The 25,944-nt window shown below is 54.0% G+C and overlaps 2 protein-coding genes across 3 annotated transcripts; both read right to left on the bottom strand.

Annotated features, from left to right (window-relative positions):
* Positions 1-5,775: 5,775 nt before the first annotated feature.
* Positions 5,776-16,708, bottom strand: TRARG1 (trafficking regulator of GLUT4 (SLC2A4) 1). 2 transcript variants are annotated; one of them, XM_032617182.1, is made up of 3 exons: positions 16,244-16,708; positions 7,294-7,426; positions 5,776-5,813 (listed from the first exon to the last, which is right to left on the bottom strand). In XM_032617182.1, the coding sequence occupies exons 1-3, from the start codon at positions 16,628-16,630 to the stop codon at positions 5,800-5,802; spliced, it is 534 nt and encodes a 177-aa protein (XP_032473073.1). In that variant the 5' UTR covers positions 16,631-16,708; the 3' UTR covers positions 5,776-5,799. The 2 variants fall into 2 exon arrangements, with proteins under 2 accessions (XP_032473073.1, XP_032473072.1); XM_032617181.1 differs by having other exon boundaries at positions 5,800-5,900; positions 16,244-16,630.
* A 7,207-nt stretch (positions 16,709-23,915) lies between these two features.
* BHLHA9 (basic helix-loop-helix family member a9) lies at positions 23,916-25,793 on the bottom strand. The gene has a single exon (XM_032617893.1). It carries the CDS (start codon positions 25,335-25,337, stop codon positions 24,408-24,410), a length of 930 nt encoding a protein of 309 aa, XP_032473784.1. The 5' UTR covers positions 25,338-25,793; the 3' UTR covers positions 23,916-24,407.
* Between the last annotated feature and the right edge of the window lie 151 nt (positions 25,794-25,944).

Raw genomic sequence — 25,944 nt, 5'->3', positions numbered from 1 at the left:
AGGAGAAACTGGAGAATCAGCAGGGGCCTTCCTAGAAGCGCGTTAGGCAGAGCAGAATAAACCCAGAGCTCGAGGTGGGGAGGGGCCCAGATGCCTAGAGTTTGCGATCCTCAGGCTTCCTGCTCTGATGAATTATTCACATCCACGGCCAGGCAGCAGATCAATAATGCAGGAGGCAGAAACCCTGGCAGGGCCCAGCTTCTAGCTGACCAGCTCTGTCCCCCGGCTCCAGGGAGGGACCCTCGGCAGCCCTGTCGCAGTGGGGCGGTGTGGGCAGGCCAGTGGGGGAAGTCAGCTGTGCCCGGGCCTCTGCAATCCAGCTGTCCTCAGGGCTCCAGGCTGGGAGTGGACTACAAACACAGCCAGGAAGGGGAGGCCTTTTACAATTTCCATACTTCCTCTGCCTGCAGTGGGCCCGTTGGGCCATCAGTACAGGGGAACCATGTGTACCTGGGCCAACCCTGGGAATAGGAATTTCTGCTAGAGGACAGGGGTGCAAGAGGCATCGCAGCTTCTCAAGGTCCCTTCCTCACGCTTCAGGGCCTAGGGGCTGGGGGATGGAGACCCGAGAGAACCAGGGTGTTAATTTTGACTGTGAGTAGAACTTTCCATCCAAGCAGCTTTAAAACACCTACTTGCCTCCGCCAGCCCCATGCAGGTTCTAGCCGGTGCATGGGGTGGGGGTGAGGGGTGACAGGCTGGGAGAGGGGAGAAGGTCCTGGCTTGCTAGGGATTTGTGCTTTGGGGGCACACTCACCACCCATACATACCCACACCCACACAGGCCACCTTCTGCGCGCTGCAGCCTCACAGGCAAATGTAACGGAGCAAAGGGCTAGTGTGCCCACAGCACAGAAAGCCAGACTCTGACAGCAGGAGTTTGCTGCAAAGTAAAGGTTTATTACAGAGCACCCAGCAAGGGAGTGGGAGACAGGCCTCAGATCCACTCCAACTTGGTCTTTGAGTTAGCAGTTTGTTTGTTTCTTTTAAAGGGAATAACAAACTGGCTGGGATTAATCATTGTCTTGTGACATTTCTTAATCATAGTTTCATGAGTCAGGATGTCTCTGGATTCCCAGGCCAGGTGGTCTGTGGCTCGGGTGTCTGTTAGCTCATCTTGCCCTAGAGAAATGACCTGAATTTGCAGGTTAATGACGAGATCTATAACAGCAGTTCTAGTACCTTGGTGTTGATATTCACAACAGCAGTCTGAGTCATCTGATTCTGGCTGATTAATGTTCAGTTCGCTCAGGGTTGGGGTCAGAGGGAACAAGAAAGGGAATAAAGTGTTGGAGAGAGAGATCAATCATAAACTCGTTAAGGGAACTCCGTTAAAGGGGAACTCAGTTTCACAAACACTCTGGGAAACAGGGTGAAGAATTTTTCTGCTCTGAGACCCCCCCAACTTATTTGGGGTTTCTCTTAATGTCCTTCTCTTTGCTTCTCAGTATTGCCTAGATTCTCTCCATTTGTTTCAGTAGACCCTTGTAAGAAAGAAAGGAGAATGGGACTTCCCTGGCAGTCCAGTGGTTAGGACTCTGTGCTCTCACTGCCGAGGGCCCGGGTCCAGTCCCCGTTTGAGGAGCTAAGATCCCACAAGCCGCGCAGAGTGGCCGAAAAAGAAAGGAAAACAATTATTATTTTTAGAGGGGAGATAAAAGACCCGTCCCCGCAGAAGTTACGGCCTAAGGGGAGACTGCAGCAAGTTGGCCCACGTGACTCGGCTTCAGGCATCTAGCCCAGAGTGTCCCCAACTTCAGTGCACAGGAACCACTGGTGATCTTGTGAAAGGGCAGAGATTCTGGATCGGGGTGTGGCCTGAGCTTCTGCATTTCTGACCGCTCCTGGCGACGCCCATTAATGCTGAGTAGTAAGTCTCGAGGGCCCAGCCCCATAGCTCCCAACTTCAAATGACCATTGGGATCACCTGGAAATCTTTAAAGGCTCTGGAAGCTTAGGCCACACCTCAGACCACTTAAACCTGATTCACTAGGAGTGGCGGCCAGGCACCAGCGTGGCCCACGCTCCCAGGTGATTCCAGCGTGCCGCCGGGAGGGATTGAGAAGCCCGCTCTAGACCCGCACAGCTCACTCCTTTACCTGGAGACTGAGGCCCAGAGAGAGGCCAGGGCTGCTCAAGTTGACACAGCCAAGGAGTAAAGGTTTGAGGCCTGGGCCAGAGACCTCTCCTGGGCATGCGGGGTGGTCTCCTGTCATGGGTCAGGGAGATGCAGGTAGGGCTGGGGATGGAGGGGAGCAGAGTCTCAAGGGCCAGCCTGGGATGCCCAGCACCTCCCAGGTTCTGGGGTGCTCTCCTGGCTGTGCCTTGGGAAATTGTTATTGGCCTTCCCCACGTGTATCCAGCCCTCACGGTTCACCAGGACACACCACTGGGTCTCCGCCAGCCCTGTGGGTGTGCAGAGAGGATCACCACACCGTTCACAGGTGGGGAGTCCAGGTGGAGAGAGGGCGCAGCCATCTGTGATTTCAGGCTTTCTGCGTTGTGGAAGCTGCAGCTTTTCCCTTGCTGAATCTCAGACACATGTTCCCCTATGCCCTTTGCCCCCTACAGCCTTTGCTCTCCAGGCAGCAAAGCATGGCGGCAAGAAGCCAACTTTGGGCTCACACCTAGGGATATGGTCAGTTCACCAACATTTCTTCAGTACCTTCTGCATGCCAGACACGGTGTGACCCGGGCCCAGTGTCCGAACCTCGGTTTACTAATCGGAACCCCAGGATAACACTAGCGACCCCCTTGGATGGCTGTGTGGATTTACCAAGGTTTGTAAGACGCCAGCACAGCCTCCTGCCCTCTTCAGTGCCTGAGACCTTTGTTCAGAGGCAGAAGGAACGACCAAGGGAAGACCAGCATCGCTCACCAGAGAAACTGAGGCTGGGTGAGAACAGATGGCTTGCCCAGGGGAATGCTTCATGGTGGTCATGGAGCCCCTGGATGGCCAGGCTCCCCAGTGCCCCCCAAGTTGTTTGGAACCCTTTGAACCCAGCGGCACAAACAGACCCTCGGTGGGCGTGGATGGTCAGCTTTATTTCTTTCCATGCCGAGAAATACAGAGGAGAGAACTGGTGAGTGGGGGCTGGTGGTGGTCAGGGGGTGGTGCTTGCTGTTCCCTAGGGGACCTGGGGAGGGGCTGGGTCAGTGCCCCAAGCCAGGGGACCACCGTGTTCATGCAGCCAGTACTGGACCCACGAAGGCGCTAGGATGGCAGGGCCGCTGTCCCTTCATGTTCAACGAGGCCTGGGGGAGTCAGGAGACCTGTGGGTGGAAGGCAGCAGGGTCCCTCCGTCCCAGCCTTACCTCTGAAGGGTTTCCCATCCTCTGGCCCTGGGCTCCTCTCTGCTGGAAGGGCCGGTCTCCCGAGGCCTCTGCCCCTCCCACACACCTTGGAGGCCTCTGAGCTACATCCTTAGTATGACTAGGAAACTCTCGAGTCGTTCTCGCCCGAACGGAAGGATGCTCTGCCGTGCCTGCGTTTGCAGTGATCTGCTGTGGCTTCTCTCCTTCTCCACTGTCCTGGGTTTGGAGTAGGAACCAGTGTGTGTATCTGTGGGAGTGCGTGCGTGGCAGGGCCTGTTTTTGTGGGTGAGACTGTAGATGGGGGGGCAGGTCTAGGTGTGCGTGACGGTCCCAGGGCACACAGAGGCCGCGGTCCCACCTCTGCCATCATTTTCCCACAAGACCACGCCTAAACAGTCTGGTTCACTGCTCTCTTCTCCCTGGGGTGCTGAAGCTGGGGACCCCTGGGACCTGCCGGAAGACAGCTGACTCATGACCCCTCCTTCCAGGGTGGGGGCCGGTGAATGTCAGATTCATAGACCTCATCATGACTCCCCTGGCCTGGCCTGACCTTGAAAGTGACACAGATACTCTGGGCTTATCCCCTTCCTCCCCCCCGACAAACACGGGCATTTCTATTTTGGCCTCAAAGGTCCCATAAAGCAAATCCAGCTGGTCCCTCCTTTAGGGTCGGGAGAGGTTGGAGTTTATTCCCTGGGTGGGTGACTGACACAGGAACGCCAGCCCTAGAGGGATCTGCCCGTGCCCCTGGGCCCTGAACCCTCCCGTCGTTCATACAGGCCCTCCTAGAAGGCTTGGGGCTGCACCCAGGACCCAGAGCCCCTCCCGGCAGACAGAGCCTCTGTGCTGACATACTCCCTCCTCAGGAGCCTCTGAGGAGGGTGGGAGAGACGGGCAGGGACCCTGAAAGGAGGCATGAGGGTCCTGAACAGGCACAGAGGAAACATTCTTGGCCAACTTGGGGCCCTGAGAACCTGCCCACCCAACTCCTGGAACCCTAGCTGCTAGGCAGGGCCTCACAGGGTGGGAAGGCCTGTAGCATCCTTCTCCAAGGGTTTGGGGGCTGAAGCCAACAGGGGAAGTGGGAGCAAGAAAGACCAGGGAGAAATCTGAGGGGCCCTGCTTAACTCCTTCCAGGTGTCCCATTAGGTCCTGAGACAAAGGCCATGGTGTCCAGGCCTCTGATTCTGGGCATGTGGATGTGTTCCTAAGCCCGGGTCCCCAAAGATGGGACCCTTCAGCCAAGCTCTTCCCTCTATCTTGAAACTCTCTAGACCCCATGAACAACAAACCTTCGTAAAAACTCTGGCCCACGCCCCTGCAGAGGGCACAAACACCCCTAATGACCTGGGAGCCCATGGGAATTTTCCCCAGGGGTGGTCCCAAAGCCTGCTCCAGGGAAAGCCTTCGCTGTTTGTGGTTGACCAGGGGCACAGGGTGAGGCACAGAGCATCAGATGCAGCTGGGCTGGGAGCTGGGAGCCCAGGCCCCCCCTGAGCCACTCTGCATGGGGACCCTGAGCCCCTCTGCATGAAACTCCGAGTTTGTGCCCCAGACAGCCAGGGAGGGCCTGTCAGGATGAGAGCTCAGGCCTGGGTTCCTTTTCACTGGCTGTCCTGGAGGCAAGGTCAGGCCCCGGGAGTTCTTGGTTGGTGCCCCAGGCTACAGCCCAGGTAGGGACTAGAGGCAGACTGCGTCAGCCTGGCAGATGCTCTGACACCAGACTTCTCAGCCGAGATGCTCGTGAGGCTGAAATGTCTGGGAAGAGGTCTATGGGTCATGCTGTCCCCGTTTCTGTCTCCACCAACATTCCGCTCGGTGCCTCCACCCTGCGATGGATGTAGGGTTGAAGTAGGGCTGTTGCCTCTTTCCAGAGCAGCTGCACATCCTGTGTGTCCGAGGGGTTCCAGGGCATGTGCTGAGCAGAAGCTTGGCCTCTGAGCTCAGGGTACTGGCTGGGATCGCAGCAGGCACGTGGCACAAGGCATGCAAACAGTCTTTTTTATCCTGCCTCAAGAAAAATACAAAAGATAATAAAGGCCCGCGTCTTTTCTCTCAGTCATCAGACACGCAGGGACTGTGCTACCTCTCTCCCCGCTGTCGTCTTGCTTGTGGGGCTGGTTTCTTCTCACTCTGGCAGTATGTGCTGCTTGGCAGGTCCCAGGAAATCGTGGGGATGAGAAACCAGCCAGAACCCTGGGGTTAAAATGCCGGGACGTGCATCTGAGATTAAACCACAGTATTCACTGGTTTCACAGTCAATTTCATTTCCTCCCTTCCTTTCTTCCTCTTGCTTTCCCATTTGATGCGGGCTGGCAATGGGGTGACTTGGGGGTTTCCCTCCAAGTTTGTACTTTTGGAGCTGGGGGACAGGTGGGCACTTGGCAGTCACCATCCTGTACTCCGAGGTACGTGGGGCATGTGGGTGCGGAGCTTTCCAGCGGGTGGGGGCCTGCTTCTGCTAGCACAGCCCCCTAGTTAGGTTTATTTCTTCTGAACTGTAAAGAAAAGAACAGGTATGGCAGGACAGAGCTCAGAACATAGGGTCTTCCGGTCCCTTTTTTGAGGATTTGAGTCTCTGTTTCCTAGCGGGAAATGGTACCGGGGTGAGTTGGCTGGGGGCTCCCGGTGGAAGTGAGCTCCTGCAAAGGACAGGACCGGGGCCTCGGTGGTTGGTTCGGAGGTAGGCACGTGGACCCCTGAGGCTAGGACCATCGCTGCTTGAATATTTTAGTGAAAACTAAACAGTCCCCTTTGCCAGTTTGAGTCCAGTGGTTGTCACTTGCCGTTGAAAGAGTCATGGCTAAGGTGACAAGCAGCGGCAGGACAGAGACTGAGACGTCAGAAGGTGACACTGAGGCTCATACCCTGGGCTAGTGGGTTCCTGCTTCTCAGGCACCTGCACACCCGTCAAACTCAGAGATTATGGAACGTGCTTCCGCTCAGGCAGATGAAATGGAGGACCTGCATTTTGAACCCAGGCAGACTGATTACAGACCTGAACTCTTCCCTCTCCTACGAGGCCAAGGTTCCCCATGACCCCACGGCTGAATCCCAGGCTTTCTACCCCAAGTTGAAAACTCTGTATCCCAGATCAGTGCCTCCCAAACTATGACGATTGGGCTGGGAATCTTATTAAAACACAGATTCTGATTCAGTGGGTCTGGGTGGAGCCTGAGATTCTGTATTTCCAGCCCTTTCCTGGCGTCAGCAGCCACGGCTGCTGGCCCGTGGAGCACACATTGAGGGGCAGGGTCTTTAGGGGAACAGCTTATGTTGATCCCCAAAGGGGCAGAGATGCTTGGAGGCTCCCAATGTGAGTGTGTGACGAGAGGGAAATGGACAACACTGACCTGCATAGCCCAGAAATTCTCAAAGCTGCCTGGGCTCTGTGAGCAGCTGAGTGTCACCTTTGAAAATGGTCGTCCCCCTTGGATAACTTCCCTGGGCCACCTTTGGGCACTCACAAAAGTGTTGCTTCCTGACTTCCAGCACGTGCATGGTTTACTTCCAGTAGGTCCTGGCTGGCTCATCAGGGATGCTGTCTGGCAGGTCCCCAGTTTACAAAGCAGGGTCACATGCATCATCTCAGGTGATGCGCACAAAAGCCTCTGTGCTGGAGGCTCCTTCCTACCGCTTTCGACGTGAAAACCCCGAGACTCAACCCAGGCAGACCCTGGTGCGGGACCCAGGACCATCAGAGCTGAGACTAGAGCTCGTAGCCTCTGACTCCTGGGCATGTGCTCTTCCCACGCCCTTTCCTAGTGATCTCTTCTCCAGGCATTAGAAAGTCAGAAAGCCAACCCCACTCAGGCAGTCCCTGCAGGGGACTGGGTTGCTTTCCTTGAGTGAGAGGAAAAGGCTGTGGCCCACACATGCTCTTACCCTTCTCCCCACCAGCGCCCCTGTCCCGGGGCGCTGGGCCACCGCCTTCCACAGTCCTCACACTGAGTAAGCTGGAGTGCGGCTGGGCCTCACCTGCAAAGTTGACAGTCACGGCCACGATGATGATGACGACCCCCAGGATGATGAAGGTGATGCTGAGCATCCCGGCCAGGCGGCCCAGCCTCCGGGCCCCGTCCAGGTCTCCCTGTTGCATGCTACTTCGAGACTGCAGAGAGAAGGTGGCAGAGACCTCAGGAAGGCTGTCCTTGGCAGCCTTGGAGGGGGCCCCTTCCTGAGCCTCTGGAACACACCCGGTCCCCACTGCGGCCCACACTCCAGCAGCCTCCATAGGGGAGAGGCAGGGGGCTCCTTCGGGAGAAGTGGCCTGGACTCCAGTGGCCAGACCTCTTGAGGAGACCCGTAACTAAGCCTGCCCCTCGCTGGCTGGCTAAGCAATGCAGGGTGTTATCTCAGGACAGTGACAGGCAGGGTGGTATAGTGGAGACCGAGAGGGCCTGGGAGGCTGGACCAGGCCCAGGCCATGCTGAGCTGGCAGGAGAGATAAGCCAGGCCCCGGCGGACCCCAGCCCAAGGTTCATTCCTACAGCTGCACTAAGGCAGGCCCTGTGGCTTTTTCTATGTCCTCACATACCTGCCTCTTTTCCTCTGTGAGCCCCCTCTGGCCATAAAAGGAAAGAAATCACTGGCCTTCCCTCTCCCTATATCCAACCCAGGAACCACATCCTTGTTCAACCAAGTCCACTTCCCAGATCACACCAGAAAGGCGAGGCATTTGGGGTTTGAACCAGGAAGGCTGGGGCTGGGGCGGAGCCATGTATGGCTTCACAGGGGCCCTATCTGATATTTCACTCCTTCTCAGTGAGCTCGGCTTCTCTTGGCCCTATTGAATTGGGTGAAATCAGGTGGGTTAGGATGGGGATGGACAGGACATAGGGACAGATAGGATCATGAGGGGTCCGGGGGGAAGCAGTCAGAGGTGTGTCCCAAGCTTCTCCCCCCTCACCACTGCCCAGGCTGGCCTGGGACCTCCAGATTCCTCCAGCTCTAGAACTTGGACTTCTATTGATAGAACAGGCACAGGCAGGAGTCTACTAAAGGTGTGACTGCTTACAAGACCTCAGGCCATTTATTTGGTTATTTTATGTTCTGATTATTGGAGGCTCCTGAGTTCGGCATGGAACCATCAAGTACCTTGATGATGATGGTGACGATGATGACAAAGATGTATTGAGCCCTTACTTTGTGCCGGGCAGCTTACTGACGACTATGCCTGAATGCTCTCATTTAGCCTCAGAATCGTTCTATGAGGTTGGCAGTGTTGCCCATTTTTAAAGACGCTGAAGTTCACAGAAGCGACACTTCCCCCTCTGTTCTTTTCATTGGGGCACCCCCAGTCCCCTGGGTCCTGTCTTCATCTCTCAGAATTCTGATTCCCCACCTCCACCCCGTGGTTCCCTGTGCCAAGCTCCTTCCAGGCCAGTGCCAGCTGCCTGCCCCAGTGTGACCTCACTCACTTGGCCCCAAACCACAGCTTCCTACTTCCCAGATCTGCTCCTTGCCTTGCACTCCTCCTTCCACGTGCTCAAGCCCCAATTACTGGCAACAGCCTGGAGTCCTCCCACTTGGTCATAACTCCCCTCCCATCCCACTCTACTAATTAGTTTCCTCTCCTAGTCAATTCCATTGCAACTCTCCTCTCTAGCTTCGCTGCACTTGCCCTAGTTCCAGGGGCCACTTCTCACTCAAGCCATGACAAGAGCCTCCTGAAGGTCCCCCTGGCTCCAAGCTCTTTTCCTCTCCATTCTACTCCCCACACTACCATTTCACCCTATAGATATTCATGCCAGGCATGGTGCTAAGACCCTGGGATGCAGCGGTGTATAAGAGAGCCCCGGTTCTTAGGCTCATGGAGCTTACAGCCTTGGAGGGAGGCTGGCCTCCATTGTGACCACACAAATAAAAGCAAAATTGCAAGTGTGGGTAGTGTTCCGAAGGAGAGGTACCTGGTACTATGAGAGTTTATAAAAGGGGAGAGTCAGGGAACACATCCTGAAGGGAGGACATCTGGACTGAGATATGAGAGATGAGTAAGAATTAAATAGCTTTTTTTTCAGATGGAAGAAGAGTGTTCTGCACAGAGAGAACAGCATGTGCAAAGGCCCAGAGGGAGTCCCTACGTGGCAAATATGTAGATGTTCAATAAATCGTTACTGACGGAAGGAAGCAGGCGGGAACTTGACGAAGGCCAGTGCAGCCGGGGCTGAGACAGTGAGGAAGAGGAGGCTGCAGAGGCGGGCAGGGCCAGGCCAGGTAGGGCTCTGCCCATACAGCAAGGAGGCCGGTCCTTATCCCAGAACAGTGAGAGCCAGTGAAGATGGAAGGATGGGGGCAGAGGATGGTATGATTGGATGCAGGTTTCCCAAAGACCCCCCCTGACTGTAGTGGGGGATCACAGGAGAGCCAGGAGCTGAGGCAAAAGCTCAGAGAGATGATGATGGCTGAGGCAATCACTCTTGTCCAGCATCCTCCACGGCCCCCCACTGTCTGCAGAACAGAGTCCAAACTCAGGTTTGCTTTGCATTTCATGGTTTTACCCTCTGCCATTCTCTTCCACAACCTCTGGGTCTAGCCGATCTGGACTGCTCAGGGTATGAGCACCGACTTCCACTTGCCTTTGCTCGCGCTATTTCTCCCACCCACATTCCTGCTCCCCCATAACACCTCAAGTCCAAATCCTCTCTATCCTTCAACAACTGGCTCCAATGCCACCTCCTCCGTGAAGCCCACTGAGATTCCTCCACCCCCACTGGAATGGTCATAATCCCTAGCATGATTTGAACATTTACCTTGTGCCAGGAACTATGCAAGCTCAAGTCTAGACCTCAGCTTCTCTCTGCTGCCCAGGGACATTGGGGCACCAATCACTCCTTGGTCTTTTCACACTCTCCTTTTTTTTTTTTTTTTCACCCTCTCCTTCTTGACTAGATCTTTTTCTCTCCTGTCTTGAAGAAATCCTCTATTTGTCTCACCCAGTTGTAGGCTCCCCAGTGCCTACAGGACAAAATCCAGATTCCGTTTTGTGACAGTTGGGGCCCTTCTTGATCTGGCCTTTCTTCATTTCTCCAGTCGCTTCTCTCACCACGCCTGCCTGGTGTTCTACATTCCAGCTGCATCTCCTCATCTGTAAAATGGCCTAAGAACAACCCCTGCCTCATAGGAGTGGTAGAGGATAAAATGCTCTAATGGATGGTAAGCTCAGGTCACCAAACTCAGGACATCAACATCGAGGCAACATTGGGAGGAAGAGGGAGTGACATACAGAAAGACTTCTGGGATTTCCAGGAATTTCAGCTTCAGAAATCCTGGGGTTGCCTTGAATCATTATCCAGGACTCATTCTCAGCTGTAAATATAGCATCAGGGGGAGGGGCAGAGGGTTTAAGATGAGTCCTGCCCCCCATTTTCCAGAAAAAGTCTGTGCAGTAATGATTCAGGGCCACGGAGAGAGGCACACAGGTAGTTTCTTGGGTATGAGAGGTGAGGAAGAAAGGTGAGAGGGAGAGAGAATTTTTTTCAGTTATACTGAGCCCAGTCTCATTTATCCACAGAGCCATCAATCCATGCATCCTTGGATTGATGGAAGGTCATGCATGTTCCTTCAAGCCTGAGGGACACCACTGAAGGAGACACAGTGGGAATGGCTGCATGGAACAGGGCAGACCTGATTGTGGCTTCTTTGTTGTGTCAGACACTTTATACACTCTACGCGATGTAAACCTCACAACTATTCTGTAAATTTTAGTTTTCCAATCTGTAGAAAGGAGGGATAGCAACTGCCTCTAAGAATAGAGCCCTAATTTTACATGAGAAGCTGTCCACTGCTAGCTGACACTCATTTCTGAAGTACCCCCCTCCCCAATTAGTTACCAAATGAAAGATCCATCCCTTGTTTCCAGGGATGGAGAAAAACCCTTCATTTCTTTTTATGAGTAAATTGCCAGCTGCTCTGCATCCCCGTTAGTGACGTCAGCTTCCTCTTACACCAAATGGCTCAAGTTGAAGGCACACTAATAATAACTGCGGTAATGGCTGTAGTGACGGAATTAATAGATCATTTGTGATTGCAACGACTGTGGGAATGGTGAGTGAGAAAATGAATTCAGGTTAATAGATCAGTGAGGAAAGATACTGAAAACAGTTGGAGTGTGGGGAAAGGACAAGGCGGGGTTGGGGAGAGGATAGGGTGAGAAGGATGCTGGTGAGAGCTGCTAGAGGCTGAAACCAGCCAGAGGAGGGTGGCAACAGAGCTTCTCAGGAACGAGCTTTCTCCGCCCTTGAGGCTCAGGCCAAGGCCTAGCAGATCTCAGGAGAACTGACAAGATGTGCCAGGGCTGATCAGTTATTGGCCCTTCCACAGAGATCAAGCATCTCCCAGTAGATCAAGGCAAAAGGATGTGCTTCTCCATGTGCTTCACAGCACTCTCTCTGGATAGATACAATTGTTTCTGAAATGCCCTGACTACAGTTTAACCCCCCTGTTGCTGGAGAGAGGGAAGGGGTGGTGGAGGATCCTGGGGAAGGAGTCAGGGCAGCTGCAGTGGTGGATGGGAGGGATTGGCAAGACTTAGGGGCTTGAGACCGCAGCTGCTTACCAACTTATTCAGGAGTATGTCAAGAGGCTTCCCTGGTGGTCTGGTGGTTAGAACTCCGTGCTCTCACTGCAAGGGCCCAGGTTCGATCCCTGATTGGGGAACTAAGATCCCACAAGCCACAAGGTATGGCCGAAAAAAAGATGTCAATGTCTTAAGCCATATGCCTACACACCAGCTGACCGTCAGCCCTGGTCAGGACTTAGCACTCTTGTTGAGTGAATGGATAAATCATAAATGAATGAGAATAAGCCTGCAACACATGAGTTAAATAATTAAGTTGTTGAAAATGCCTAAGTAAGGAAGCGTTGAAGCCACTCTGGATCTCTGCGTCACTCCCACATGCTGTAGGAACAACCTACAGAGGGGGGACTGCTCAGAGGCTGCAACCAAAACCACAGACAGGGCTGCCTACCTTTCCCAAGGCTATAATGAGGGGTGAGACTCCATTATATCCAAATTGCTAAAAGCCAGAAATGCCTGTTCACTGGGGCTTTGCCCTGTCCTCTGACATTGCAGTTTCATTTAGTATTAATAATAATAGCAACCACTTCCATTTATTAAGCATTTACTATGTTCCAGGCTTTGGCACACACGTTAGTTCATTTAATCCTCCCAGCAGCCCTATGAGGTAGGTGGTTTTATTACACATTTTATAGATGAGGAGACTAGAGCTAAGGAAGGTTGAATGCTTTGGACATGGTCATTTGACTTAAAAGGGACAGAGATGGGATACACACCCAAGTCTATCTGATGCTTCTTTTATCAACAACTGAAGGCCCACTGCCTGGGGCCCAGCATCCCTCATTGACAGGAGATCTTGCTGGATCGGGGAGCATGGCCATTTCTCATCCTGACCCAGAGGTAAAATGGATGAAGCCAACCTTGCCCTGGCCACCCCAGGAAGCTCACAGGAAGCTGCGGTGCTGAGCAGGCCTGGGCCTGGACACCTGTGATCACAGCTCCTAAGGTAGAGCCCCTGATCCCAGCCCTGGTCCCAGCAGGCCCCTGTCGGAGCTACAGTGGGAAGGACACTGCTGGTCCATTAGTCTTCCACTGATGGAGTAAGTGGGTGGTGGAGAGGAGGCTACTGGGAGGTGGGGGAGAAAAAGAGGGAAGGAAGTAGAATTATTCCCTCCCTGCATAAATGCCTAAAAGGTTTGCCTTTCCTGGGAGGGACACACCATCCTTGTCCCAGAGGTAGATACAGGGTGGGGCCATGAAGAGAGCACTGGATTCAGTATCCAGGTGATGTGCCTCTTGCCAGCTGTGTGACCATGGGCAAGGCACTGTTTTACATGCCTCAGTTGCCTCATCTGGTAAATGGGAACAATTAGCTAGACTCTGTCAGCCTCATACTAGGGCATGCTCTGCAGACAGTGAGCTCTAGCCAGGCTGTCAGGGCTGTGGGTCTCCTTCTCCCCTGGGGTCAAGGGCTTGATCCTTCACTTGGTAACCAGTGGGAAGACTTCAGATGAGGAGCTCTGAAGTCTGTTGCCAGGACCTGGAGACACCAGCATGGAGACTTAGCTCTCTTTCCATACTCTCTGTCTCTCCTTCACCCCTGCTGCTGTTTGAGTGGCACCAAGTATTTCAGCTCTAGATAAATAACTGACCCCTCCCTCCCCAGGGCACGGGAGTGTCCTATGAACTAGAAAAGTGAATATCACAAAAAAGTGACTCACACAAATGTTTTGGATTCCCAGTGTATGTAAAAGTTACGTTTATACCTTTCTGTAGTCTAGTAAGTGTGCAATAACACTATCTAAAAAAGCAATGTACATGCCTTAATTTTTAAACTTTATTGCTAAAAAATGCTAATCATCATTGCTCGGCAAGTTGTGATCGTTTTGCATTAATAACATCAAAGATCACTGATCACAGGTCACCATGACAAATATAATAATAATGAAAACATTTGACATATCTCGAGAATTAACAAAATGTGACCCAGAGACACAAAGTGAGCAAATGCTGTTGGAAAAAAAAAGGCGGCGATAGACTTGCTCGATGCAGGGTTGCCACAAACCTTCAATTTGCAAAAAATGCAATAGCGGCAAAGCACAATAAAACGAGGTATGTCTGCTTATAAAATGTCCAGAAGAGGCAAAACCATGGAGACAGAAAGAAGATGGGTGATTGCTCAGGTTTGGGAGGGATGGGGAAGATAAAAGGCCCTGGGTTTCTTTTGGAGGTGAGGAAAATGTTCTAAAGTTGACTGTGGTTATAGTTGCACTTGTCTGTGAATATACCAAAAATCATTGAATTGTACACTTTAGATGCGTGAATTGTATGATATGTGAATTATATTTCAAAGCTCTAAGAAAAACAACAAACAGGACTTCCCTGGTGGTCCAGTGGTTAAGACTCCGTGCTTCCAATGCAGGGGGCACAAGTTCGATCCCTGGTCAGGGAACTAAGATCCCATATGTTGTGTGGCGCAGCCAAAAAAAAAAAACAAAAACAAAAAACCAACAAACGTGATGGCTTCCCATCCCCGCCAGGGAGACACTCACCTAATTACTACCATCACGTAATAGCACTTACCATGTGCTGGGTGCTTTAGCACTTTGTATGGCTCATCTCATTTCACCCTCACACAACTCTATAATTTAGGTGTTATGCTGACACCCATTTTGCAGATGGGAATACTGAGGAGAAAAGATGTTTGAGTGACTTGCCCGAGGCCACAGAATACCCTGTGGTTTTGTCTAGCGTGGGTGCTTCTTGCAATGTGTTGTAAGGATCTGCTTACAAGTTTCTCCCCACTGATCGGGAGGCTCGTGGGGATTGGTGATGGCATGTGGTTTAGCACTGTATTCCCTGCCCCAGGCCCGGTGACCATCAGACCTGACTCAAGAACCTGAGAAGGATGTAGAAATGCACTGCGGGTGGGTTCGGTGGTCTCACAGCCTTGGGCCCAGGTTTCCCTTGACAAAGGCAGCTCTTACCCAGCTCACACCCTGCCACCCCCAGCAGGAGATGGATTCTAGCGAACGTTTTCTCCTGGGTCCTTGTGTGGATTCCCTCCGCAAAGCCTGTCTCTCCTCCTGGGGCTTCTCCCTGTAACCAAGAGGCTGGCCCTGCCCACAGCCACTGGCTGCACCCCTGTGGCCCGGCTCTGCCCCCAGCTGCCTCCAAGAGCAGCAGGCAGCACGGGAAGTTCCTCAAAGGCCTGGCCCAGCCCTGGCTCTTCTGCCCACACCAAGTCCCTGCCAGTGTCCCCTAAGGCCCTGGCAGGTGGTGCTGGATTTGATGGGGGTTGGGGAAGGCCCCCCTGGCTGGAGACTGGGCCTCGGTGAAGTGGATAGAGACGTATGAGGAAATAAGGGGTTTCTCAGAGGAGAATGGGGCAGCAGGAATGACCACAGCTCCTGGGGGCTCGATGATGGATGACTCAGCAGGGGAGTCACTCCAGAGGGGAAGCAGACAGTGTCTCCCCTCTCAGTGTACTGTCCCCTGCCGCTAACCTCATTCTGAAAGTCATTCCCTGCCAGCCTCTCTCTGTGTCTCTCTCTCACAATCTCCTGGACCACAGAAGTCACTTGCCAACATGTACCGACATTTTCTGTGGCTCCTCTGTAAGTAGCTCTATCCAGATGACTTGGATTGGAGATGATCTAAGGTAATTTACTCAAAACCCTAGAGCATGAGTGTGTAGGAAGCAAGGACTAGCCCCCGTGCCCCTCCCTGGCCAGGCCAGCCATGCCCTCTGACACACGTGTGTTCCCACCCTTGGCCCAGGCCCCCCCACCCTGAAGACATGCTGAAATCGGTGCAAAGGCGAGGCCCAGAGGGCCCCAGCGAGAAGTTACCCCCAGAGGAGCAGCCCTGGGGCAGCCGGGCCCCGGAGCCCTCAGTCCATGGCAGGGAAGCCACTGCCTGCTCTTGGAAACCAGAGCTGCCAGAGGCTGACAGAACACCAGGGGGTGTGCCTGGCTCCCCTCCTGAGAACATGGGGCCCTGGGACCCCATGCCAGCTGCAACCTCTGCTGATTCACAGCCCCACTCAGGAATGACTCCTTGGGAAAACACCCCCGACCCCTGCAAAGGCAAGACCCCCAACTTGGCTGTATTTCTGTGCAGAATTTAGCTCCAGGCGGCTCTCTGGAATCCCCTTCCCAGCAGGGATGTGTGCAAAGTCAAGCTGTGATGTCCAGGAGCAGAGATGAACGAGGACAGCAAACAGAAGCTCTCCAGGCCCCTGGACCCCTCTCCAAGGGGGAGTAATAGACCAGCTGAGAAGGGGAATCTTCCCCCAAGCCCCCGGCACCCAGCTCTTTACCTCCCAGGCAGGGAGACTGGTGCCTGCAGGGAAGCGTGGCTGCTGACCCCAGGCCCAGCCCCTGCCCTGGAACAAAGAGTAGCACTTACCATAATGGAAAAGATGAGGGGGATGAGGTTGAGGGGCCAGATGGGGCAGAAGCAGGAGGTGATGGCAAGGACGAGGTAATCTTTGGGAACTTCTCTGTCCTGGGTATAGGAGGTGGTGGCAATGGAGGATGCCCGCCTCGAGCTGGCCCGGGAGGATGCCTGGGGGAGCGAGGCCTCCCGGTGCCCCTCGGATACCACCTTGAAGGGCAGACTGTGGCAGCCCTGCTCCAGGTCCAGAGCCCCCGAGGGGGACTTGGACAGCTTCAGGGGCTTGTCATCCTGGCCCCCGACCTTGGTGAGGAGTTTCTCCATCTCCGGCAGGTCCAGGGGTGAGACGGTGCCTGGCTCCTGCGCCAGGGAAAACTGAGGCTGCCCGGGGTGGGCCATGCTGGCCTGGGCCTTGGGCTGCTCCAGCTCCAGGCCGGGACGAGGGGCTCCAGAGGGACCTCAGCGCACCATTCCTCAGCCCAGACTCAGGGCCTACAGGTCAGGGGCAGACGTGTCACCCGGGAGAGCAAGGGCCAGCTGGGGGCTGGGAGGGTCAGCCTCTCCGGACCAGCTGAGTTCAGAGGCTCAGGCCGGCCTACTGCCCCACGGAGCTCCGGGAAGCTGGAGCCTTCAGCTCCATTCAAGTTTGAGGCCAACTTTGCCGATGCTGCTGACAGCACAGATGGGCGGGGAAGCAACAGAAAGCAGCTCCAAGAGCAGAGAGAAGACTGCTGTTCTCCGGAGTGAGGCTTAGACTAAGTCAGGGAGGGTGTGTGTGTGTGTGTGTGTGTGTGTACATCACCCAGCCTCCCTCCCTCCCTGCCCTCCTCAGAGATGCTTTTCAATTCCTCTCTCCCCAGAGAACCGCCCAGCAACATTTCTGCCTCTGCCCCAGCCCAGCCCAGCTCAGCTCGCCCAGCCCAGGGGCACTTGGGCCAGCCTCTGGCTTCCACTACTGACCCAGGACCTGCTCTTCTGGGTGGGGGCTCTGGATGGGGAAGACAGACAGAGTGGGTCCAAATGGGTGTGTCTTCAACTGTCACAGGAGACTGAGCCCTCTGCTGCTCCTCTACTGGGGCGGGCTCCCGCTTCTCCTGTCTGTTGGGAAACGCTGGCCCCTGGACCTACTGCATCCCACCTCGACCCTGACCTCCAACGCCCAGAGGCGTCCAGGCCAGAGCCTGGCTCCTAGCTCCGGGGGGGCTACTACTAGTGTGGCCGCTGGATTCTGCCTGGACCCTCTGAATGGGCGTATGAGCAGCTCACCAAGGGGTGGGGCAGAGGGGCTCTTAGGGAGGAGTGTTGGCCCCATCGCATGGCCATTAGAGCTTTTCTAAGGTGCTTTTAAAAAGCCAGCAAAGGGGCTTCCCTGGTGGCGCAGTGGTTGGGAGTCTGCCTGCTGATGTGGGGGATGCAGGTTCATGCCCCGGTCTGGGAGGATCCCACGTGCCCCGGAGCGGCTGGGCCTGCACGTCCGGAGCCTGTATCCGCAGCGTGAGAGGCCACAGCAGTGAGAGGCCACAGCAGTGAGAGGCCTGCGTACCGCAAAAGAAAAAAAAAAAAAAAAGCCAGCAAAGATCCTGTTTCAGGAGCTCCTTAGCGCAGATGCCGACTTGAAGGGCCTGGGTTCTGGCTGCCTGTCCTCTGTCTCTTTGTTCTCTCATGTCCCCTCCCTCTGTTTCTGCCACCTTCTCTATTGTCTGCATCTCTTTCTATGTCCCCGATCTCTCTCCTTACATTGTTTTATAAGATGACCTAGAACCACCAGGGTGTGTGTGTGTGTGTCTGTGTGTGGTTTGGAGGAGGGCATAGGTCATGGGGGTTGGGGGTGGGAAGTTAGAGATGAGAAGGGGTCTCAGAGGTTGTGGCGTTCAAATCCTTTGATATCACAGATTAGAAAAGCAAGGCCCAGAGTCATCTCAAGCTGTATCCCAATCAGATATCAATCCCTGGTCCAAGTCCAGGGGCTGGTTTGGAGCAAGATGAGCCATTTTAGTGGAAAGAATTATCTTTGGGTTGTGTATCAAGCTGGCTTCAGAAGTGCTGCTTCCAACAAGGGCCGTGACAAGGCAAAGGAGGCAGAGAGTGTGACGGGCAGGGAGTGGAGAGCTGGCCACAAAGGGATGGGAGAAGAGCTCCCCCAGGCCAGGGATGGGGCAGAGGGAGTGAGCTGGGCTCTTGTGCCCAGGAACTTCCAATTTTATTTATTTATTTTTTAACATCTTTATTGGAGTATAACTGCTTTACAATGGTGTGTTAGTTTCTGCTTTATAACAAAGTGAATCAGCTATACGTGTACATATATCCCCATATCTCCTCCCTCTTGCATCTCCCTCCCACCCTCCCTATCCCACCCCTCTAGGTGGTCACAAAGCACCGAGCTGATCTCCCTGTGCTATGCAGCTGCTTCCCACTAGCTATCTATTTTACATTTGGTAGTGTATATATGTCCATGCCACTCTCTCACTTCGAGAGAGTGGCTAATGCCATTTTAAATAAGAGACCTCCTGCAGAGGGTGGCGGGTTGGGTGCCTGAGACTCCTGGACTCTAAGTCTGTGTCCAGCTTAGACAGGATTCCATGTTACAACCTGGGAGGTGATTCTTGGGGTGAAGGACTCAGGCCCTGTGGACCTATCGCTGCCCAGCCCAATTCCATAGCCTCTAGCCAAATGTGACTACCAGTCGCCTGAAATGTGGCTCATCCACACTGAGATGTGCTGTAAGTATAAAACATATACTAGATTTCAAACATTTAGTACGAGAAAAAAGAATGTAAAATATCTCATTAATACACTGTATATAGATCGCATATTGAAATGGTAATATTTTGGATATATTGGGCTACATAAATCATTATTAAAATTAATGTCACCTGTGTCCTTTCTTTAATATGGCTGCTAGAGAATTTAAAACGTGGCTTGCATTATATTTCTACTGGACAGCACTGGCCTGGAGGACAGAAGGAACCTGACATTTGGATTTTTTGACTTAATAAAAGGAACCTGACATTGGATTTTTTGACTTAATAAAAACTCGAAGAGAAAAGAAAAAGCCAAGAAGTCCTCAGGGTGGCCCACGGCAGTGAGGTTACCAGGTATGCTGGTGTTCAGGGACTTGGGAGCCGCGTTTGCTCTGTCTGCTGTGAGATCCTCGGCTTGTGGTGCCATCTAGTGGCCGAGTGGTGGTGAGGGAAAGGACCAGAAGTGGGAGTGGAAACCAGGGGGAGGGCAGAGGCGAGGACCAGGAGCCGCGGGATTGGGCTCCGGGGCTGGTGAGCCCAACCCAGCCAGCTGCGCCTCCTCTGGCCCGGTCCTGCCCCCGCCTGCAGGTGCGGCCTCCCCACGCCCCCACAACTGAGGTCTTCGATGGAGGCCCACGGGCCACGTTCATCATGCAAAGTGGGTTTGGCCTGCACAGTGCTGGCTCAACAGTGTTTTTAAAAAATCCATTTCACAGACTTTTAACATGAAGATCTGGGAACCCTGGGCCCATTTTCTGCAGAGCAGCAAGCAGCTGGGCCCGCTGCAGCCTTTAGAAGGGAGGGCGCTGAGCTCCGACTCCGACTCCGCCCTCACACCGCCCGCGGGCCTCAGGTGGCGGCCTGCGCTGTGAGCGCCTGCAGCTACACAGGTGTATCGGCCTTTCTGTTCTGCTGCAGGCTGGCCTCGCTGTTCTCTAGTGTGGATGCAGGGAACTGAAGAAAGTCACTCCCCGCTCTGTGCCCCCTCCCTGATGGGCTGTGACGTCTTGGAGTGGGCAGGTGTGACCCCAGCTCCCTCGCCCAGGGCCTGACTTGCAGTGATGGCTGGCTGGATGAACCAGAGGAAGATGAAGACGCCAATAAAATGCCCAGGGTGTGTCCACACCGACGCTAAGTCCACCTCTGCCTGTCCCACCCTTGGTACACCCCGGGTGTGAAGGATGCTGAGGTGTAAACAGTGGAGTGGAAAGTGGACAGGGTGGACAGGGAAGCAAACCTCAGAAGGGTAGGTAAGTTCGAGCTTAATCCAAGGAGAAGAGGTAAAAAGCCCCCCTATGTCTGTACCCATGGCCTTTTTTGTTCAGCCGTGCGGAGCTTAATTCCCCGACCACGGATCGAATCCGTGCCCCCTGCAGTGGAAGCGTGGAGTCCTAACCACTGGACTGCCAGGGCATTCCCCCCAAGGCCCTTTTTATCCCCAGCATCGCCTTGGGTGTCAGGAAACCATATGGGGCTGACAAGGCAGGAGTAATTAAGAAAACTCCACTTCTCACTGAGGCCTGCCTGGGCCCAGCTCCACTGCTCCAGGCAGCCTTCTGGTGTCTGCACACACATACACACACACGTGCAAAGTGTGAGCAAAACTTGATGTGGTCATGCACCCATCAGCAAGCGCCCCAGTTTCACATCCAGTGAGGTGGGGTCCCTCCAAAGGAATCCTTGCTGTCTGTGCTCAAAACATTTCCCTACTCCTCTTTGGAAGGTGCCCTAAGGAAACAAAACTTGCACCTTTTAAAAACAATTATCAAGAACCTAATGGAGGGACTTCCCAGGCAGTCCAGTGGTTAAGACTTCGCCTTCCCAGAAATAGAGACACAGATGTAGAGAACAAACGTATGGACGCCAAGAGGGGAAAGTGTGTGTGGTGGTGGTGGGATGAATTGGGAGATTGGGATTGACATATATACACTAATATGTATAAAATGGATAACTAATAAGAACCCAATGTATTAAAAAGTTAAATTACAAACAAAATAAAGATTAAAAAAAAAAAGACCTTGCCTTCCATTGCAGGTGAGGGTTCGATCCCTGGACGGGGAGCTAAGATCCCACATGCCTGGTGGCCAAAAAAACCAAAACATAAAACAGAAGCAATATTGTAACAAATTCAATAAAGACTTTAAAGATGGTCCACATCAAAAATAATCTTTACAAAAAGAAAAAAAAAAACCCTAATGGATACTAACCCTGTTACATCCTCCCAAATTCTCTCAAGGTCTGTTCCTGCACCTACCTGCTTGTCCACGCTTATAATCAGCAAGCACAGACCAGTTTGTGATCCGCTCCCCGAACTCACCATAACTGGCATCCTGTTACAACACTAGAGAATGCTTTGCCTGTGCCTCTATGGTTGGGCATCTGTGTTGTTTCAAAATCTTTCATCGATAGGACAGTGCCGATGGGACTGCCTTTTTGCAAATTTGTTTTTGCTTTTGGATTACTCCCTTGGGGTATTTTTACTGCGAATTTGCCAAATTGTTCTCTACCAAAAAGGGAACAGACACACAGTACAAGGAGACATCTGTAAATGTGCCCTTTTCTCCATATCCCTGACGACACTGGGTCTTACGATTATTTACTTTGCTGGCATGTCTCATTCATTATGCTGTAAAGCTGCTAAAAGTGCTGTAAATTGTTATTCTTTTCTGCCCTTTCAAAGTGAACCCTCTCTCTGCTTTGAACACTATTTGAGGGATCTGTTGGGATTAACCTTATAGATACATAATTTCTGTCTTTAGGTATCAGTCGTTCATATCTTTTGGCCATAACTTTTAGCAGCTCTCTCTTATATGTGTTTTCTCTTTCCAGAACTTTCCTTTTTATATTCATTCAGTGCCTCTCCTTGTATTATTTTTCTCAATATTTGAATAAACCTGTGTGGCCTTGGTTGATAACTTCCATTTCTTTAACAATCACAGATTTATCTTCTTTCCACAGCAAATCAGTTATCTTGGAGAACGGACATGGTCTTAGGAAGCAGATTAAAAAACTCAAGCGAGAGTTCCAGAAAACCTGGAAGGCACATAATTAAAGGTATTCTGGCCTAGCATCCCCTAAAGAATCAGGGAGAGGAGGGGGTACCTGTTAGGTCAATACATACACATATGCACACACACACATTCACAGATCTACACATCTCTGTAAGCTTGCACAAAATGTGTACATGTTAAAAAACCTGAGAATGCCAGGCAAATACTTATCATCTTGGAAATATGCAGATGTGTGCACTCAAACAAATAGCCCTGATGAAACAATGTTAATAGCAAACGTGTTGGGGGCTTTAGTTTATAAAACACCTTCCCATGCATTCTCTCCTCATAACAACCCTGTGAATAGAACTTGTCTTAGTAGCTTCCATGCAGTGAGTGCTTTGTGGGCCAGGCATTGTGCTAAGTGCCTTAAATGCATTCTCTCCTTTAGTCTGCACAACAGTCTATGATGTAAGGACTTATTTCAGCCCATTGTAGGGATGGAAGTACCTAGGCTCAAAGCCCTGGGGGCGCCCTCGACGGGGAAGAACGTCGTTTCTTTCCATCCTGGAATTTTGGAAAGCAGGACTTGATGGTCGTTTTATTATGTTTCCGGAGAATAGAAACCTGAGGCTGAAGCAAGGTGGAAGCATTGTCCAGGCTGGTCTGTCATAAAATTATAATATGCAAACAGTACTAAGTTGTGGAACACCTTCTCATGGGCAGAAACTGTACCTTAGAATGAATGTTAATGCTCACAGCCACCCTGGGGTGGAATCATCTGTGTCAGAGGTGAGGCACTGGAGGCTTAGAGAGGTTAAGTGGTCACACGTGTAGTAAGTGGCAGAACAGAGATTGGCTCCCAGGCCGGTCTGGCTCTTTCCTTTCCGCTCTTAGACTGTGACACTGCCTCTCCCTTATAGGGCAGGCTCAGCGGGCAGGCCTGGGGCCAGAGTCCCACATTTTGCTCCTAGCTAGGCCCCATTACCCCTCTGCCCCAGAGTCAAAGCCTTCCCGTGATCTGTATCTACCTGCCCTGTGAAATTTGGAGGCCTGAGGCCTGTGGACCTGATGCCAAGTGTGCCAGCCAGTGTCTCACTTGCAGAAAGCAAAGACACCTGTAATCAGGACAGTGAGCCTCATCTCAGCTGTTCTGGGGACACTTCACTCCTCCCTGGGTGACTATAGGCATCTCTCCAGCTTCTGTGGGGTCCCCCACTCTGAGCTGTATAACTCCCCCCACCCCAAGCTGGCAAGAGCCCAGCGCTCCAAGGAGACCAGAAAGCCCTCAGGCATCCCCTGGCACACCTGGGTCCTCACTCCAGCAAGCAGCACCTGCAACACCAGCCGGGTCAGCCCAAGTGAGACCGGACACGAGCCCGGAGTGCTCACCTTAGATGCAGAGCTGCTCTCCAGACTTCTCTGGGAGGCTGGCTGTCCCGCCCACTTCCTCAGCAGCCTTGGCCCGAGGCCCACCTTCCTGGATTCCAAGTCTGCCCCTCATCACAGAGGCCCTGGCTGCACTGGCCCACTCTTCCCTGGGAGCTCCATCCGCCCATAGCTTGGGGTACAGGCAGGACTTACCCCCCAATCCTTGGCCCTGGCCTCAGCTTCCTTCCCTGAGACTGGCCCAGACTCCGCCCTCATTGCCACCATCTCTGTGGCTCACTGCAGACAGCAGCTCTGACGGGGGGGCCAGAGAGGAGGCTGACCACATCCTTAGCCTCCCAGTCCCGCCTCCTGTCTCCAGATAATGTCTTCTCCCACAGTGCCCCTCACAATGCTCCGTCACACCTGGGGTCTCACCAGGAACCAATGTCTTCAAGTACCTACCTGTGGGCCTCACTCAGGCCAGGGCCCAACATTCCAGTGTGAGCCTCCAGGCCTCAAGCCCCTCAGGCCTTCTTGCCACCCTGGGCTACTGGGCCCAAAAGAGTCCTGGTAGCAGACAGAGACCATAGCTTCTCCTTTTTATTTAGCTGCTCCTGATGGCCTCTCCCAGATCACAGACTTGGGGCATCAGCACAGGCAGGGGGAGGGGACCACTGTGCCGTCAGACCACACCAGCTGCCACCCACGCTCCCACATACCATCACCCCCCTGTCCAAAAGTCCCCATTCTCCTAACAAACAGCAGGACTTAGAGGCACAGGGATGCAAAAGTCACTTTCCAAGAAGAGTTCATCGAGTCCAAAGGTAAGAACCCAGCAGGACCCTGCTCCTTTTGGAGCTGCCAACCCTGGCTGGGATTGGGGGGGGTTAAGGGGTGCAGCCCCAGGCTCCAGAGTTCCTTCCCACCGGCATAAGCGCCTCCTTTCACCCTCTGGCCTCAGCCCATTCAGCTGTGCCCAGGATGATTTTATAATCTTCCCTTCTGTAGTCATCAGGTCATTGGCTCCTCCCAGGCCGGCCTTCCTCCAGGCCCGCGGGTGCTCTCGGTGTCGGGTCAGAAGTGCTGGTAGCCCAGCCCGAGGCCCGCTCGCAGGTGGCCCCGCGGCCAGGCAGAGGGAGCCCCGAGACTTCGGCGCCAGCTTCCCGCGGAGGCCTGGGCCACGCCCCGCGCCTCGGCCACCGCCCTGGCCTGTCCCAGGGGCGTGTGAAGGAAGCACGAGGCGCAGCGCGGCGCGAAGGGCCCGGCGGGCGGCGGCGCAGGCTGCGGCGGGCTGCAGCCCGCGTCCGCCGCGTCCCCAGCGCGCGCGGCCTGGCCGTAGCACTCCAGGTGCCCGCAGGGCCAGCGGGGCGCGGGGCTGGCGCGCAGCACGAGGGAGAGCGCCGAGATGCGGTGGATAGCCCTGCGCAGCGTGGCGATCTTGGAGAGCCTCTTGCCGGCCAGGTCGTGCCGCAGCGCGCGGCGCAGCGCGTTGAAGGCCTCGTTGTAGTCCAGGATGCGCTTGCGCTCTCGCACGTTGGCTGCCATGCGCCGCGCTTTCGACCGCACCGGCCGGCTGCGCTTTCTGCTGCCCACCACCTCCTCTGCCTCGCCCAGGTCGCGGGGACTGCTGTTCTCTCTCAGCACCCCAAAATCCCTCCCGGCCTCCAGGCAAGAGCTCCCCAAGTCCTGGGCAGAGCCTTCGTCCCCCTTCAGGCCCCTGAGGCCTGGTCCCGGCGCGCCTCGGTGCATGGCCTTCTCCCGGGCCTTGGCGCCCCGGCTCCGGCTCCGGCTCCGGCTCACAAGCCTGACAGTCCACCTTCTGAGCGTTGACTCCTGCAGTCTGGACACTCCCGGGACAGGCCCTCTCTGGCTGGGCTTTATGGCACCACGTGGCTCTCCGCCCTCCCCATCCATCCATCTCCCTCCTCCTGCTTTATTACCTGCCTCCAGGTAGGTTGGTGAGGGAGGAACCCAGAGGAAGGAAGCAAGGAAGGGAGGACGCATGCAGATTCTTGTAGGAAGGGATCAGATGGGCAGCCGGGCCACGCCCAGGGCAGTGCTCCAGCCGCGGGGAGAGGTTGCCCTGCTTCACTCCAGGGCCTCTCTGCGGTGGCTGGGTTCCACCTTCTTCCTCCCGACCCCAAAAAGAGTGCCACATTTGGCCTCCGGGCAGGAAAGCTGATAGGTGCACAGAAGGGCCCCAGTTTTGTAGTTGAGTGTGTTTAAAGAACCTTGAAAGTTTTGTCAAGTCGTGTGGGCAACCACGGGGCTGTCACAGAGGAAAGCATGACTGTTCCAGCGGGACCGATAAGGGAGGGGCAGATCAGCTACAGAAGAGGGCCCTGCAGATAAGATGGACCGGGAACTTCTGGCTTTCTCAGCTCCCAGAGTGAGGCTGGCTGTGATTCTGAGTCTGGATTTTGCTTGGGCCTTAACTCACCTCCTATCTCTCTTTAGCTCCCTCTTCCACAGGCAGAGCTGGGCTGAGTGCTGACTCAGAGGATGATGGCGATTGTCTGGTGGCCCCCTGGCTCCCCTTGTGGTACCCATCAGGGCATCTTTTGGAGTCCAGAGTCCTTGAGCAGCTCAAGACACAGCACTGTGGGGAGGT

This window comes from Phocoena sinus, chromosome 20, assembly GCF_008692025.1.
Source record: "Phocoena sinus isolate mPhoSin1 chromosome 20, mPhoSin1.pri, whole genome shotgun sequence".
NCBI classification, from domain to species: domain Eukaryota; kingdom Metazoa; phylum Chordata; class Mammalia; order Artiodactyla; family Phocoenidae; genus Phocoena; species Phocoena sinus.
Note: the sequence above shows the minus strand (reverse complement) of the source record. Positions and strands in the feature narration are given on the sequence as shown.

What these genes read in the sequence shown, in the direction of transcription:
- BHLHA9 (XM_032617893.1), bottom strand. Translation starts at nt 25,337, where the DNA reads ATGCGTCCTCCCTTCCTTGCTTCCTTCCTCTGGGTTCCTCCCTCACCA.
- TRARG1 (XM_032617181.1), bottom strand. Translation starts at nt 16,630, where the DNA reads ATGGCCCACCCCGGGCAGCCTCAGTTTTCCCTGGCGCAGGAGCCAGGC. An exon ending in CCCTCATCTTTTCCATTATG is followed by an intron (nt 7,427 to 16,243) that starts GTAAGTGCTACT and finishes TTCTCTCTGCAG; the next exon opens with TCTCGAAGTAGCATGCAACA. An exon ending in CGTGACTGTCAACTTTGCAG is followed by an intron (nt 5,901 to 7,293) that starts GTGAGGCCCAGC and finishes ATTTCCCGCTAG; the next exon opens with GAAACAGAGACTCAAATCCT.